The sequence below is a fragment of the Narcine bancroftii genome, chromosome 7, assembly GCF_036971445.1.
Source record: "Narcine bancroftii isolate sNarBan1 chromosome 7, sNarBan1.hap1, whole genome shotgun sequence".
NCBI classification, from domain to species: domain Eukaryota; kingdom Metazoa; phylum Chordata; class Chondrichthyes; order Torpediniformes; family Narcinidae; genus Narcine; species Narcine bancroftii.
Window position 1 is genome coordinate 82,423,377 of NC_091475.1, and position 14,328 is coordinate 82,437,704.

The window sequence follows — 14,328 nt, forward strand, 5'->3', positions numbered from 1 at the left end:
ACTCATTAATAATGATACATTTATAGCCATATACATGTACTCCCGATTTATGACCGTAAATTGGGCTGAAGGAATTTTACCTGCATGCGTGAAGTACCAAAGTCTTAAAGCAAACTTTTTAATCACATCTTTTTTTCATCTTGTATTCAACGATAACAACTTAAAGCTTTCTGAATTTGTTGCTGAATCTTGGCGAATCTTTCCACGTTCTGGTCCAAACTTGCATTGTTAGTCAGCGTTCGCAGGCTTGATTCCTGTATGCATGTGCGAGAGTTAAGTGCCCTGACGATATTGAATTCGTGCTCTTAACTCTCATGCACGTACCAACCAAACTCCAATACGCGAACCCAAGACTCGCACATGCACATGGGAATCAAGATGATTGCACCCAGCTTAAGGACCCCTGGACGCCTACTAACAAAGTAAGTAGGCACATTTTGGCTCTTATGTGCCCTGTATCCCTGTTCTAGTTTGTCAAATACAACATAAACCGCATAAATTTTATATTTGTTTATGTGGATGGACGTAGGTCATAAGTCGGGAAGTATCTGTACATAGTAGATTTTCAGTGTCTACACTGATCTTATATTAATCTGTTTTTAAAAAAAATTCCCCATATTGCCATCAACACCTCACTGATTCCACCACTTCACTTACACACTGGGGGAAAATTGCAGTGCCCAATTAACCCACTGATCTTCATGTCTTTGGGATGTGGGAGGTGACTTGAGCACCTGGGGAGTAGATGGGGAAACAAAGGCTGTCGCCAGGGTAATGTGCTCACTGTGTACAAACAATGGGCAGGTTAGGATGGAACCTGGGTGTTTGTTGCTGAGGGATGGAGAATCTACCCACTGGGCTGCCTTCCTGGGAAGCCTGATTGCAGCCATAGTTTGCTGTTCTATTCACACGGAGATCTGGTGTGACTTGAATGGATGTCCAACAACAGCAAATACACCGCAGCCAGTTACATTACATTTAAACATCCCCAAATAGTTCACAGGAGTAACAATGCGACACCAAGCCACATAAGCACTGTTTTAGCACAGTAGCACAGTGGTTAAGTCACTGGGCAAGTAGCCAGATTCCAGGTCATTTGATCCAGACATAAAAGTTCAAACTTCACCACAGCAGCTGGGAATTTTTATATTTGAATAATTGAATAAATCTGGAATAAAAAGCCACTCTCAGCATTGTTGACCATCTGGCGGGTTGTTGTAAAAACCCATCTATCCTCAAATATCCTGGAATGGCACTGTGCCAATCTCAGTGGGACTCCAGGACTCTGGCCCACCTTCCCAAGGAAGGCACTAATCAAGTAAGGGGAAGTGGGTATTGGGAAGCAAGAGAGGTTGTAGGATGGTGTTCCAGAACCTCAGAGCTATGAAGTTGAAATGTTGATCTGATCAATTGGCATCCCTTGCAATGAGCAAGTAAAGAAGTACCAAATTGTAGTGGGTGTGGTTCTATCTCCTGTCCAGGCAAAACGTATGTAATGGTGTTATATGGATCGGTGTCTCAGTGGGAGATGAGTATCTCAGTGGGGAGAGGATTAGCAGAAATTGGAGAAGGCAATATGAATACTATCTTGTCAGAGACTGCCAAGACGATATTTGTGGGTGGTTTTGGTTTGGAAGTTCGTGAAGCCATGGAAGTGGTGTGTGGAATTGAAATGGTTGGCTACTGGGAGGTTCTTGCTGTTACAGTGGACAGAGCGAGGGTGCTCAATGAAGTGATCTCCCAATCTGCACCCTTTCACCTTGATGTAGAGAAGGCCGTATCGGGACCACTGGATGGCATAAATGACCTCAGCAGATTCACAGGTGAAATGTTATTTGGAAGAACAGTTTGGGGCCTCAAATGGTGGTGAGCAAGGAGATGTGAGGCCATGTGTAGCATTTCTTTTGGTCACAGGGGTAGGTAACAAGGGAACGATTGGTGGGAAGTGATGAGGGAGTTGCGGAGGGAACAATATCTATGGAAAGTAGAGAGGGGAAGGGAAGATGTGTCTGGTGGTAAAATCCCATTGTAGACGGTGGAAATTGCGGAGAATTATATGTTGGATGCAGAGGCTGGTGGGGTAGTAGGTGAGAACAAGGGGAATCCTACATCTGGAGGTGGTGGGGGAGGGGGGTGGTGGTGTTGAAGGGGCCAAGGCAGATATGCAGGAAATAGAGGAGATGTGAGTGAGGGTTGAGTTAATAGCAGTGGGGAAGCCACATTTTTTTGAAGAAGGAGGACATCTCAAATATCCTGGAAGGAAAGGTCTCATTCTGGGAACAAATGTGGTAGAGAGAAAGGAGTGCAATCTGTAGAGGGGACAGGGTGTGAAGACATGTAGTTGTGGTCACTGAGAGTCCATGGACTTATAGATTATGCCTGTAGATAATTTGTCTCCTGATATGGAGAAAGTCAGATTGAGAAAGAGGAGAGACTCACTAAATTTGAGGTCAGGGTGGAAGTTGGCAGCAAAGTGTGTTAGGTAAAACATCATGAGATGGGAATGTACAGGGCTGTAACAAGATGTAAATGCATCCTTGTACTTACAAGATAAGAGAGACATTGATGGATTGAGAGGCAGGAAGCTAGCAGGGAAAGGATAGCAACAGTTTTAGTCATTGGACAAGTAATGATATGATGATGTTCTAAGCATGTATCCAAGGGTATAAAAAATCACCATTTTGCTGATAACGGCAGAATGCATTCTCCGACTAACTTTGTTAGTCGCAAGTGTTACAATCCGGTAATAAAGAACAAAGAACCCTGATTTCGACTCAGCCTGGTGTTTGTCTCACTCATTCATGAACAAAGCAGACCTAACAAGTGGTAAAGTTGACGAGCTCATCATGGATTCAGGAGGCAACACCAATGTAGCCATTATAATGGCAATGGTGGGGAAGCCACAGAATGGGAGATATGTGATGGCTTTGTGTCTTCATTTTGGTGTCTCTGGGTCTGCTTCCTGAGATTACAAAGTTTTTCCGTTGTTTGTAATTTGCATGATCTTCCTCGAAGAAGAATTTATAATGTCTTGCTTGTTCCTGATCTAAACAGTTTTGATTATTTACATTCATTTGTGTGATGAGGTAATTTATGAGTTGGTCAGTATTTTTCACCCAACAGCACCTAATAGGCTCAGGACTGCTAAAATATTTGCAGGGGAGAACACCTTGGAACATCAGGTGCTGTAGGGTTCTGTGAGGGGCGCTGGAATCTCTGTCTGCCTTATGGTAGACAAAAGTTAAAGTATTTCATGTATGTGAAGCTGGGGGTGAGCCCTCACCTGCTGCTTCCTTGCTCAGGAAGTGGGAGGGGGTTCCAGGATTTAGACTCAGCAGTAAAGTGGGATCGTTAATATATCTCCAGGTCAAGATGGCCAAGGTGATTTGAGTGGTTTTTGCACATTCACTCTCACTTACCATCCAACCTCAACCCACTTCAATTTGCCACAGCAGATGCAATCGCCCTTGCGCTCCAAGATCGAGACTCCAGGTGATAGGTTGATTCCCAGTTTCCCGAATTAGAGATGTATCAGATCCACTTCACAGCATTCTAAAAAGGGAGGGCTAACAACCAGAAGTCATGGTGCACTTTGGAATCAATGACATCAGGAGAGAATGGGATGAGGTCCTGCAAAATGAACACAGGGAGTTAATGTGAAGGTTGAAAAAGTAGGGCCTCTAAAGCAGTGATCTGGATTACTCCCAGTGCCAGTGACAGCAGGAATAGGAGGATAGAACACATGCACCCGAAGATTTAGTGCAGCAGGGAGGGGTTCACATTTATAAACAATTGGAATCTCTTCTGGGGCAAAGGTGAGCTGTACAAGAGTTATACCTGAACAGTAGGGGGAACCAATATTCTGGTGGGGAGATTTGCTGGATTCACCCAGGAGGCTTTAAACTAGTCTGGCTGGGGATTGGATTCAACTTGGAAAGGTTCAGGAGAGCAAGGAAGGCAAAGGGAATATTTTGAAGCAAGGGTGGTGGAGGACATGAAGGAAAGGCAGTGGATGTTGCCTTCATGGACTTTAGGAAGGCCTTTGACAAGGTCCCACATGGGAGGTTAATCAGGAAGGTTCAGACGCTCGGTATTCATGGTGAAGTAGTGAACTGGATTCGACAATGGCTGGATGGGAGAAGCCTGAGAGTAGTGGTGGATGATTGCTTCTCAGACTGTGACCAGTGATGTGCCTCAGGAATCAGTGATGGGACCATTGTTGTTTGTCATCTATGATAATGTGGTAAATTGGATCAGCAAGTTTGCAAATGACGTTGGTAAGATTGGAGGCGTTGTGGACAGCGAAAGTTTTTAAAGCTTCCAAAGGGATCTGGACCAGCTGGAAAAATGGCAGATGGAAAAGATGTACACAGTGAATGGTAGGGCACTGAGGAGTGCGGTAGAACAGAGGGTCCTGGGAATACAGATACATAATTCCCTGAAAGTGGCGTCACAGGTGGATAGGGTTGTAAAGAGAGCTTTTGACATATTAGCCTTCATAAATCAAACTATTGAGTATAGGAGCTAGGATGTTATTGGTAAAGTTGTATAAGAGATTGGTGAGGCCAAATTTGGAGTATTGTGTGCAGTTTTAGTCATCTAACTATAGGAAAGATATCAATAAGATAGAAAGAGTGCAGGGAAGATTTACTAGGCTGTTGCCTGGACTTCAGGAACTGAGTTACAGGGAAAAGTTAAACAGGTTTGGATTTTTTTTTCCTGGAGTGATGAAGAATGAGGGGAGATTTTACAGAATTATTTAAAATTATGAAGGGAATAGACAGAGTAAACGTAGGTAGGCTTTTTCCACTGAGGGTAGGTGAGATGCAAAGGACATGGATTAAGGATGAAAGGGGAAAAATTTAGATGCATTGGTGGAAGTATGGAATGAGCTGCCAGCTGAGGTAGTGAATGTGGGCTCAATTTTAATATTTAAGAAAAATTTGGATTGGTACATAGATGGGAGAGGTATGGAGGGCTTATAGACTAGGTGCAAGGACAGTGGGACTTGGCAAAAAAATGGATCAGCACAGACTAGAAGGGCCAAAGGGGCCTGTTTCTTTGCTGTAGTGTTCTGTGGTTCTAAGATGGGTAAACTTTGTTGTATTTAACGCAAGGCTAAAGGGGAAAACGGATGAGCTTAGGGCATGGATGGGTATAAAACAACAGGTATTGTAGCCATAACAGAGATGTGGTTGAAGGAGAACCAGCACAGGCAGCTCAGTATTCTGGGGTACTATAGTTGCAGATGTGATAGGGACGGTGGGAAGAGGGGTGAGGAGAGGGTAGATTAGTCAAAGAAGATATTTTGGTTGTCTTTAGGGAGATTGTTGCTGGAGAACTATCATGTGAGGCAGTGTGGGTGGAAATCAAGAACCGAAAAGGAGTTGTCACCTTGAAACAAAGTACAAATATGATGGAGAAACTCAGCAGGTCACGTGGCATCCATAGAAAGCAAGGAACAACCGATCTTTCTCAGCTTGGATCGTTGGTTATCCTTTACTTCCTATGGATGTTGCATGACCTGCTGAGTTTCTTGGGCACACTAATGTATTGATTTCATCCCAGCATCAGCAGATTTGCTTGTTTAATTTTGTCACCTTTTTAGGCGTGTACTATAGACCAGCCAATAACATTGAGGACCCACGTACATTTAAGTAAAAGCACTGATTTATTTTCACCGCACGTAACACAAATATATTTTTATGTCATCAGTAGAAGGTCAGGAGAAATCAAATTTTGACTGTATCACAGGGAAGAGGACCCATAAACTTTGATGAAAATTCTAGGGGGAGCCATAGCCAAAAAAAGGTTGAGAATGGCTGCTACAGACCACCAAACCATCACTGGATCAAATATGTGGAGAAAAACCAGGTGCATCTCAGAACAGATTTCAGATTTCATGACAGTCACATGCAAACCTGAGATTCTTTTCTGTGGGTGTGGCAGAATTACCACGAATTGGTAGTGCAAAATAAACTACACAGCGTAATCATGGAAACAAATAAGTAACTGCAAACAGATAACCAATGTAAACAAACTGTGCAATACAGAGAGAATGGAAAAAAAATCAATAAAACATTTTGATCACTATCCGCATTGTGGAGAGACAGGAAGGAAATTGTGGGGGCCTTTACAGACGTGTCTAACTTGTCACTAAGGACAGGAGAAGTTCTGGAGGATGGCAGATCTGGTGCTGTTATTTAAAAAGAATGAGTAAGATAATTTGGGCAACTACAGACGTCAGAAGATGATCCTGAGAGATAGAATCTATCAACATTTGTATCGCCATGGGAAAATTAGGAAGAGTCAGCATGGATTTGTGTGTGAGAAATCATGTATCGGAAACTTGATAGAATATTTTGAAGTGGTGACAAAGAGGGTAGATGAGGACAAAGCAGCTGATGTTATTTGAATTAATTTTATACAAGTGTTTGATAAGGTTCCAGGTTGTAAGTTGTATGGAAGGTTGAGCACACAGGGTTAGAGGCCAACTACCCAACTGGGTAAAAATAGTCAGAGAGTGGTTGTAGAGGGCAGTTTGTCAGACGGGAGGGCTGTGATTTGGACGAGGATGATGGTGGCAAAGTGAGCAAATTTGCTGATGACACTAAAACATCTGCTGCAGTGAAGAAGGTTGCATGGGTTTGCAGTGGGATCTAGATCAGATAGGGAACTGAGCTAAAGAATGGCAGATACAGTTCAACTCCAAGTGTGAGGGACTATATTTGGGTAAATTGAAGCAGGGCAGGACTTTCTGTGATAACGACAGTGTCCTAAAGAGTGTTGTAGAGCACCGTCCCTATCACATCTGCAACTATAGTACCCCAGAATACTGAGCTGCCTGTGCTGGTACATAGCTCTTTAAAAGTAGACAGAGAAGAGAGTGCTTAGGACACTTGCCTTCATCAGTTGAGGCACTGAATAAAAATGTTGGCACGTCATGTTGAAGTTACACAAGACTTTGGTGAGGCCACACTTTGAATAGTTTGTGCTGTTTTGGTTGCCTAGAATAGGAAGGAAATTATAAAATTGGAAAGGGCACAGAATAGTTGTTGCCAGGATTAGGGAAGTTGAGTTCTCAAAAGAATCTTGAAAAATTCAGCTTGATTTTCTTAAAGTGCAGGAGGTTGAGAGGGGATCTAATTGGTCTACAAAATCATGAGGGGAAAAGATAGGTGAAACGTGACAGACTGTTTCTGAGAGTCAGAAAATCAAAATTGAGAGGACACACTGGTGGGATTTAGAAGGGACTTCACTCAGAGGGTGGTGGGCACATGGAACAAGGTGTCAGACAAAGTGGTGGAGGCAGGTATGTTAGCATCCTTTGAGAAACATGGGTAACTCCATGGATGGGATGGGATTGAAGGGGTATGGACCTTATGTGGGAAAGTGGGACTAAAGCAGGAGGGCACCATTTCTTTTCCTCCCATTGATGCTCCTCGAACCGCTGAGCTCCTCCAGCAGACTGTGATTAGGGGTGTGGACTTTGTCCTCTCTTCAGGAAAGTCAACGATCATCTTCATTTTATTGATGTTGAGACCTTACCAGCTTGGCACCAAATCATGAGACATTCAGTCCCTTTCTGGTATTCCAACTCACCATTATTTAATACCAGCCAATTAGAGTCATGGTGAGTGACAGTATGAAAACAGGACCACAGGATCACCTTGTCCATGGGCCTTTCTCATGCTGCCACACTCCAGGATCAACGTTTCAGGCTGAAACCTCTTGTCAACATTGGAGAAATGTAATGGAGAAACCAGTGGACAGGGTAGATCAGGGGCCTCGTGGGGTGGTGACCATGATGGAGAGAGAGGCAGCAGACTGCCAGACTACTACGTATTTCACCTTCCCCCTCCTCCCTCCATTTGTTCACTTTCTCCACAAAGCCACCTGCCCTACCCACTGGATCTTACTCCACCCCACCTCTTTAGTTCCACAGTCTCTCTTTAGACCACCTTCTCATATCAGATTCCTGCAATGGCAGCTTTTGTCTCAAATCATCCACTTCCTCCTGTGCACTTGTCTTCCTCCACCTCAACCTTTGGTTTCTTTTGCCTCTCTCCCCCTGTCTGGCACGTGTCACTCCTCTGTCACTACCCATCATGTTTCACCTCCAACTGGTTCACCAATAGCACCCTGTCACATATCGATGCTGCACAACCACTGATTTTCTCCAACAGATTGCCATTAGCTTCAGGTTCCAGCCTCTGCAGTCTATTGTGCATCTACAGACTCCATGCTACATCCGCATTAATGGCACAGAAGTTGAAGGAGTCGATAGCGTAGGGTTCTGTGGAATAAACTTATCCAGTGGCCTGACTTGGGGCATATAGAAACGACGTTCAAGAAAGCACCAACGCATCCACTTTCTTTGAAAACTGAGGAAGTTTGGCACATCCCCCTTGTTGCTCAACTACTTCCACGGGTGGATCATTGATAGCAGACCTGTTGGGCGCAGCACCGTGTGTTATGGGAGCCACTCTGTTCGAGATCTGAAGGAGCTGCAGAAGGTGGTGAATGCAGCTCAGAATATCATACAAGCATCCCTCCCCTCTATGGACACCATCGACATCAGCTGCTCTGGATAAAACACCCATTATACTGAAGAACTTATCCTACCCTGGACACACTCTCTTCTCCCTACTCTCACTGAGGCAAAGGCTGAAGCATGTGAAAGCATGCACCAACAGGCTGAAAGTTTTTTTCCCTGAAAACTCCTGAATGACCCCCACAACCGTGCTCTTATGCTGCCCTTGCTTGGTATAATTGATCTTCCTCTTTATTGCTCTTTTCATGACTCTATGTATGCTTGAGATAACCTATCGGTCTGCTTGCAGAAGAACCCTCTCACTGCACGATGTATTTTGTGACAAATTTATCTATTGCCTTTGTCTCTGTCCTGTATTTGTGACTCCAACATTTCTAACGGCCTTGTCTCTTCACTCCCTCAAATCACAAACTGAATAGGAGGGATATTGAGGCTCATTTACCCAAGAAAGCAGGATATGGGAGCAGATCACAGCAGGCAGTGTTTAAAACAAATCTTTTGCTTAATGAATGCTTCTGGCATTCAAAATGATGCGTGTTACTGCCTCAAATGGGTTGGATCAGTTAATGTGGAGAACTCAGGATATTCTTCAACCAGAATTTTCAAGCTTGATGCCTGTCTTAATGAAGAGGGAGGAATTGTAATTTGGGGGATGGGATGAAAGGGTGGAAGAGGGCTGAATGACTGGTTTCTGTTTGTAGGTTCAGGGCACTGGGTGGTGTTGACCATAGCTTTCTCTTTCAGTGTATCAAGACTTACAACTCCGACTGGCACCTCATTCATTACAGATATGAAGACTACTCAGGAGACTTCAGGAAGTTGCCAAAGTGCGTGGTAATTTTTTGGCTAATGCTATTTCTGTCCTGTGAAGGTGAATGCTTCCAGTTCCAAAGTAAAATCCCGTCTTCACTCTGGTCTTGTGATGAGTTTTGGACTCTATCCTGTCAAATCTCGTGGATGAATTGTTCCCAAACACTAATGGGGATGTTTGGGGGTAAAACATCTATGCAAGAAGTAATTTTTAATTTAATGTCAAAACACAGCAGGGTAACATGCCCTTCTGACCTACGAGCCCGTGCCATCCAAGTAAAACCATGTGACCAATTAACCTACCAATCCTGTATGTCTTTGGAACATGGAGGAAACTGGAGCACCCAGAGGAAACCCATGGGGAGAGCATACAAAGTCCTTACCGACAGCAGCAGATTTCAACTCAGGTCACTTCTGCTGTAATAGTGTTGCGCTGACCACTACTCCAACTATGCTGCCCACAAGTAGGTCAGCTTATCGTGTCTTTGAGTGGCAGAGCAGAGATCAGAATCAAATGGGCTCCTCCTGCTTGCTTCTTAAGATTCACATGCATTACTGTTGCCACTGAACTCAGAGAGATAGGCCCTTTGACCCAACCTGTCCATACTGATCAAGCTGTCTTTGTAAGCTTGTCCCTGCCCCCTACCACTATCACCTTCCATACATCCAGCATCCTTTCCTTGAAAAAGCTGTCCCTTAGCTCCCCTTTCCCCGATCAATCTCACACTCCTCACCTTAAATGATGAACTAATGCCATGGGATGTCAGAAAATGCTAAAGCTGAGGATATAATGTGCATGGATGTAAGAAAATTAGAGGGTTATGGGCTGTGAGGTTGGGAAGGGTTAGATTGATGGTGGAGTAGGTCAGCACAACATCGTGGGTTGAAGGGCCTGTAATATTCTGTGCTATTAATTTGTATTTTTATTATTCCCAAATCTAATGATGTATGAAGACGCTGTTTACATCCGGTACCGCACGGATGGCAGTCTCTTCAATCTGAGGCGCCTGCAAGCTCACACCAAGACACAAGAGAAACTTGTCCGTGAACTACTCTTTGCAGATGATGCCGCTTTAGTTGCCCATTCAGAGCCAGCTCTTCAGCGCTTGACGTCCTGCTTTGCGGAAACTGCCAAAATGTTTGGCCTGGAAGTCAGCCTGAAGAAAACTGAGGTCCTCCATCAGCCAGCTCCCCACCATGACTACCAGCCCCCCCACATCTCCATCGGGCACACAAAACTCAAAACGGTCAACCAGTTTACCTATCTCGGCTGCACCATTTCATCAGATGCAAGGATCGACAATGAGATAGACAACAGACTCGCCAAGGCAAATAGCGCCTTTGGAAGACTACACAAAAGAGTCTGGAAAAACAACCAACTGAAAAACCTCACAAAGATAAGCGTATACAGAGCCGTTGTCATACCCACACTCCTGTTCGGCTCCGAATCATGGGTCCTCTACCGGCACCACCTACGGCTCCTAGAACGCTTCCACCAGCGTTGTCTCCGCTCCATCCTCAACATCCATTGGAGCGCTCACACCCCTAACGTCGAGGTACTCGAGATGGCAGAGGTCGACAGCATCGAGTCCACGCTGCTGAAGATCCAGCTGCGCTGGATGGGTCACGTCTCCAGAATGGAGGACCATCGCCTTCCCAAGATCGTATTATATGGCGAGCTCTCCACTGGCCACCGTGACAGAGGTGCACCAAAGAAAAGGTACAAGGACTGCCTAAAGAAATCTCTTGGTGCCTGCCACATTGACCACCGCCAGTGGGCTGATAACGCCTCAAACCGTGCATCTTGGCACCTCACAGTTTGGCGGGCAGCAGCCTCCTTTGAAGAAGACCGCAGAGCCCACCTCACTGACAAAAGGCAAAGGAGGAAAAACCCAACACCCAACCCCAACCAACCAATTTTCCCTTGCAACCGCTGCAATCGTGTCTGCCTGTCCCGCATCGGACTGGTCAGCCACAAACGAGCCTGCAGCTGACGTGGACTTTTTACCCCCTCCATAAATCTTCGTCCGCGAAGCCAAGCCAAAGATTCCCATCTCATCTTCGTATCATCAATTGAATCCATTCCTGCTTCAGCTTCTCCACTGCTGGAACCCTCTCCCAGATCTCCATCAGTGCCACGTGTAGCTAATCCTGACCTCTCCCGGCTGGCCTTTCATCTTTCCATCTAAACTTCAGCTTGTCCAAAAACGTGCTACCCATTTCCCAACTCCCACTTGCCCATTCCCTTCTCTCTCTCAGAATCCGCATGAATTTATGAATTATATAATTAAAAAAAAAAATCCAGAATAGAAACGGAAAATATTCAGCAGGTTTAGTCAGCATCGATGGAGAGAGAATCATAGCTAACATTTCAATTCATATGAGAAGCCATCAACCTGAAACAGAGTGGAGAGCACAATGTTTCTTGCTGGATGACCTATCCTGGACCCACAACACCACCTCATTATTTAGGAAGGCGCAGGTTGAGGAGGGCAGGACTACCGGCCCCCATCTTGATAACATTTAACAGGAGCACAATTGAGAATGTCCTGTTTGGCTGCATCATTGTGTGGTGTGGTAGCTGCATTAAACTGGAAGTCAATGCAGAGGGTCATCAGATCGGTTGAGAAGATTACTGGGGTCTCCCTTCCCTCTATTAACAGCATTTACCAGGAGCATTGTTTAAATGGGACTCAAATAATTATCGAGGATCCCTACCATCCATCGCACAGGATCTTTGACCCACTACCATCAGGAAGGATGTATAAAAGCATCAAAATCAGGACTGCCAATCTGGGAAATAGCTTCTTCCCACAGGCAGTGAGATTGATGAACAGTAACCTTGGTCTCTTGTGAATGAAATTGAGTAAATGTTCCAGAATATTTATATATATTTATTTTATTTGTTATGTATATATGTGATTATACTGTGTATTTTATGTGTGTGGACCCTGGTCTGGAGAAACCTGTTTTGTCTTGTTATATACGTACAGTCAGATGATATTTAACTTGAACACAGGAGACTGCAGATGTTGGAATCTGGAGGAGCAATTTATTGGAGAAACTCAGCATCAGTGGGAGAAAAAGGACGATTGACGTTTTGGGTTGGTGCCTTTCATGAAGACAGAGTGTTGCTGTGAGATGGCCAGTGTAACGAAGACAGGGTTGGAGGGGTTGGAATACAGGAGGATTTATTGATATGGGTGGGTTTGACTGCTGGGATCAGGGCATAGGTTGATTGAGTAGGGATTTAGGTCTAGGGGTAGGTGTTGCATCATTGTTTGTTCATTCATATGTGAGCCATTTAGCACCATCCCTGTGTGGCAGAACCTTTGAGAATAGTGTAAGACTATCATAGAGGAATATTTTGAGGTATATATGATTCCGAGGGGTTTAGATAAGGTGGACAGTCAGCTTATTTTTTTTCCAGTTCAGCAATAGCGAATATCAGAGAGTATCTGTTTCAGGTGAGTGGAGGGAAGTTTAGGGGAGATGTCAGAGAGTGTTGGGTGCCTGGAATGCACTGCTGTGGGTGGAGGTGAGGCTGGTACAATAGGGACATTCAGAAGTCTCAAATAAGCACATGGATACAAGAAAAATAGAGGGAAGAGTTAGATTTGTTGTGGAATTGGTTTACGTAGGTAGGCTCAACACAGTGGGCTGAATGGTCTGCACTGTGCTAGAATTTTCCATGTTTAGGAATTTAGGAAAGTGTTACCACATGATGTGATAATGGCGTTCAACCATAAACACTTCTGTAGTTGGGGAATCGGGCCCAAATGAGCAGATCCAACTTCATAGTTCTTTTTTTGTGGCATCAGGACCTCAACATGACGGCTGGGTGTAACACTTAAGTCGGTCTTCACTCCTGGTGTCTGGTTCCCGCCTTGGCTGGGCAGACTGTGCTCTCAGCTACAATGGTGAGAATCCCACCCTTGAACACCAAGGTCTGGTGCACCACAAAGGGAATAACGTGATGCCAGCTACCCCATCTTCTGGGTCAGGGGTGATGTGGCAGTAAAGGAGTATAGGTACTTTTGGAAGAAGAGTTCTTCCCAGGGTCACTGAAAGCAGACTGAATGGGCACCGTGGGACCTTGCCATGCACATGACCCATTTAGTATATCACCGTAAGAGTGCATCTGTGGTCACTGAAGACCTGGTCCTTGAAGACAGGCAGGGCCAAGAGGTTAATTTGGGGTGAGAAGGGCTTGTTCTGCTGGGTGTCTAAATTAAATTAGATTGAAAATGAAAATAATACAAAATCTGCTGCTTCATATTGAGATGGATTGGGTGTTGATCTGAGGAAAACTTTTATTCTGTTTTCTGTCCCGACAGCAAAGCTCCAAGACCAGAGAAGCTTCCCCTCCACGTGTTTGAAGTTGATGAAGATGTCGACAAAGATGAGGTGCTTAACATTGTCTTTCCTTTCTCACACGTTGAACAGGGAGATGTGGATCGCATTATGGAGCCTGTATTACCCCATGGCTAGCTTAATTCCAGCGAGCAACTGTCATTGCCTCCACTAACCCCCTCCTTCATCACTCCCAGAAATGGGAGTACAGACAGGACCAGGGGTTGGCTCTCATTGCTGAGGTGGGAAGGGCTCACCCAGAGGTTTGTTGGCCTCTGCCCTATAGGTGGGCACACTCTGCCATTCAGTGCCCTCAGATGGTGCAATGGCCATTTGGGACACTGAGAGGATGAGAGAATGGGTTTGGTGATTGGGTGAAGGGCAGTATAGGGAGTGGTTTGACGGAATGGTCTCCTTCCAGGTTTCATGTGCTTGCTTCAGACACAAGGCTCCCCCATTCAAATAAGGGCCTGACCTTCGCTGGAGTTCCCCATTAAAGATGGTATTTCCTTCTCTGTTTGGCTCCCTGACGTACTGGGAGTGTGTGATTTAGAGGGGAGGGGAAGAGGGCATGGGGAGAGTTGGAGTGGTGGTTTGAACCACAGATTAAA

General features: G+C 45.0%; 1 protein-coding gene across 17 annotated transcripts in view; it reads left to right on the forward strand.

Moving 5' to 3' along the window:
- Positions 1–14,328, forward strand: part of dock9b (dedicator of cytokinesis 9b) — a 346,813-nt gene that overhangs the window by 155,333 nt on the left and 177,152 nt on the right. For all 17 annotated transcript variants that reach the window (XR_011341986.1, XM_069890523.1, XM_069890538.1 and 14 more), the window contains 2 exons: positions 9,299–9,381; positions 13,702–13,771. Coding sequence is in view for 16 of the 17 variants with exons in the window: in XM_069890523.1 (XP_069746624.1) it covers positions 9,299–9,381; positions 13,702–13,771 (153 nt within the window). In the remaining variant the exon portion in view is untranslated. The remainder of the gene's footprint in view (positions 1–9,298; positions 9,382–13,701; positions 13,772–14,328) is intronic.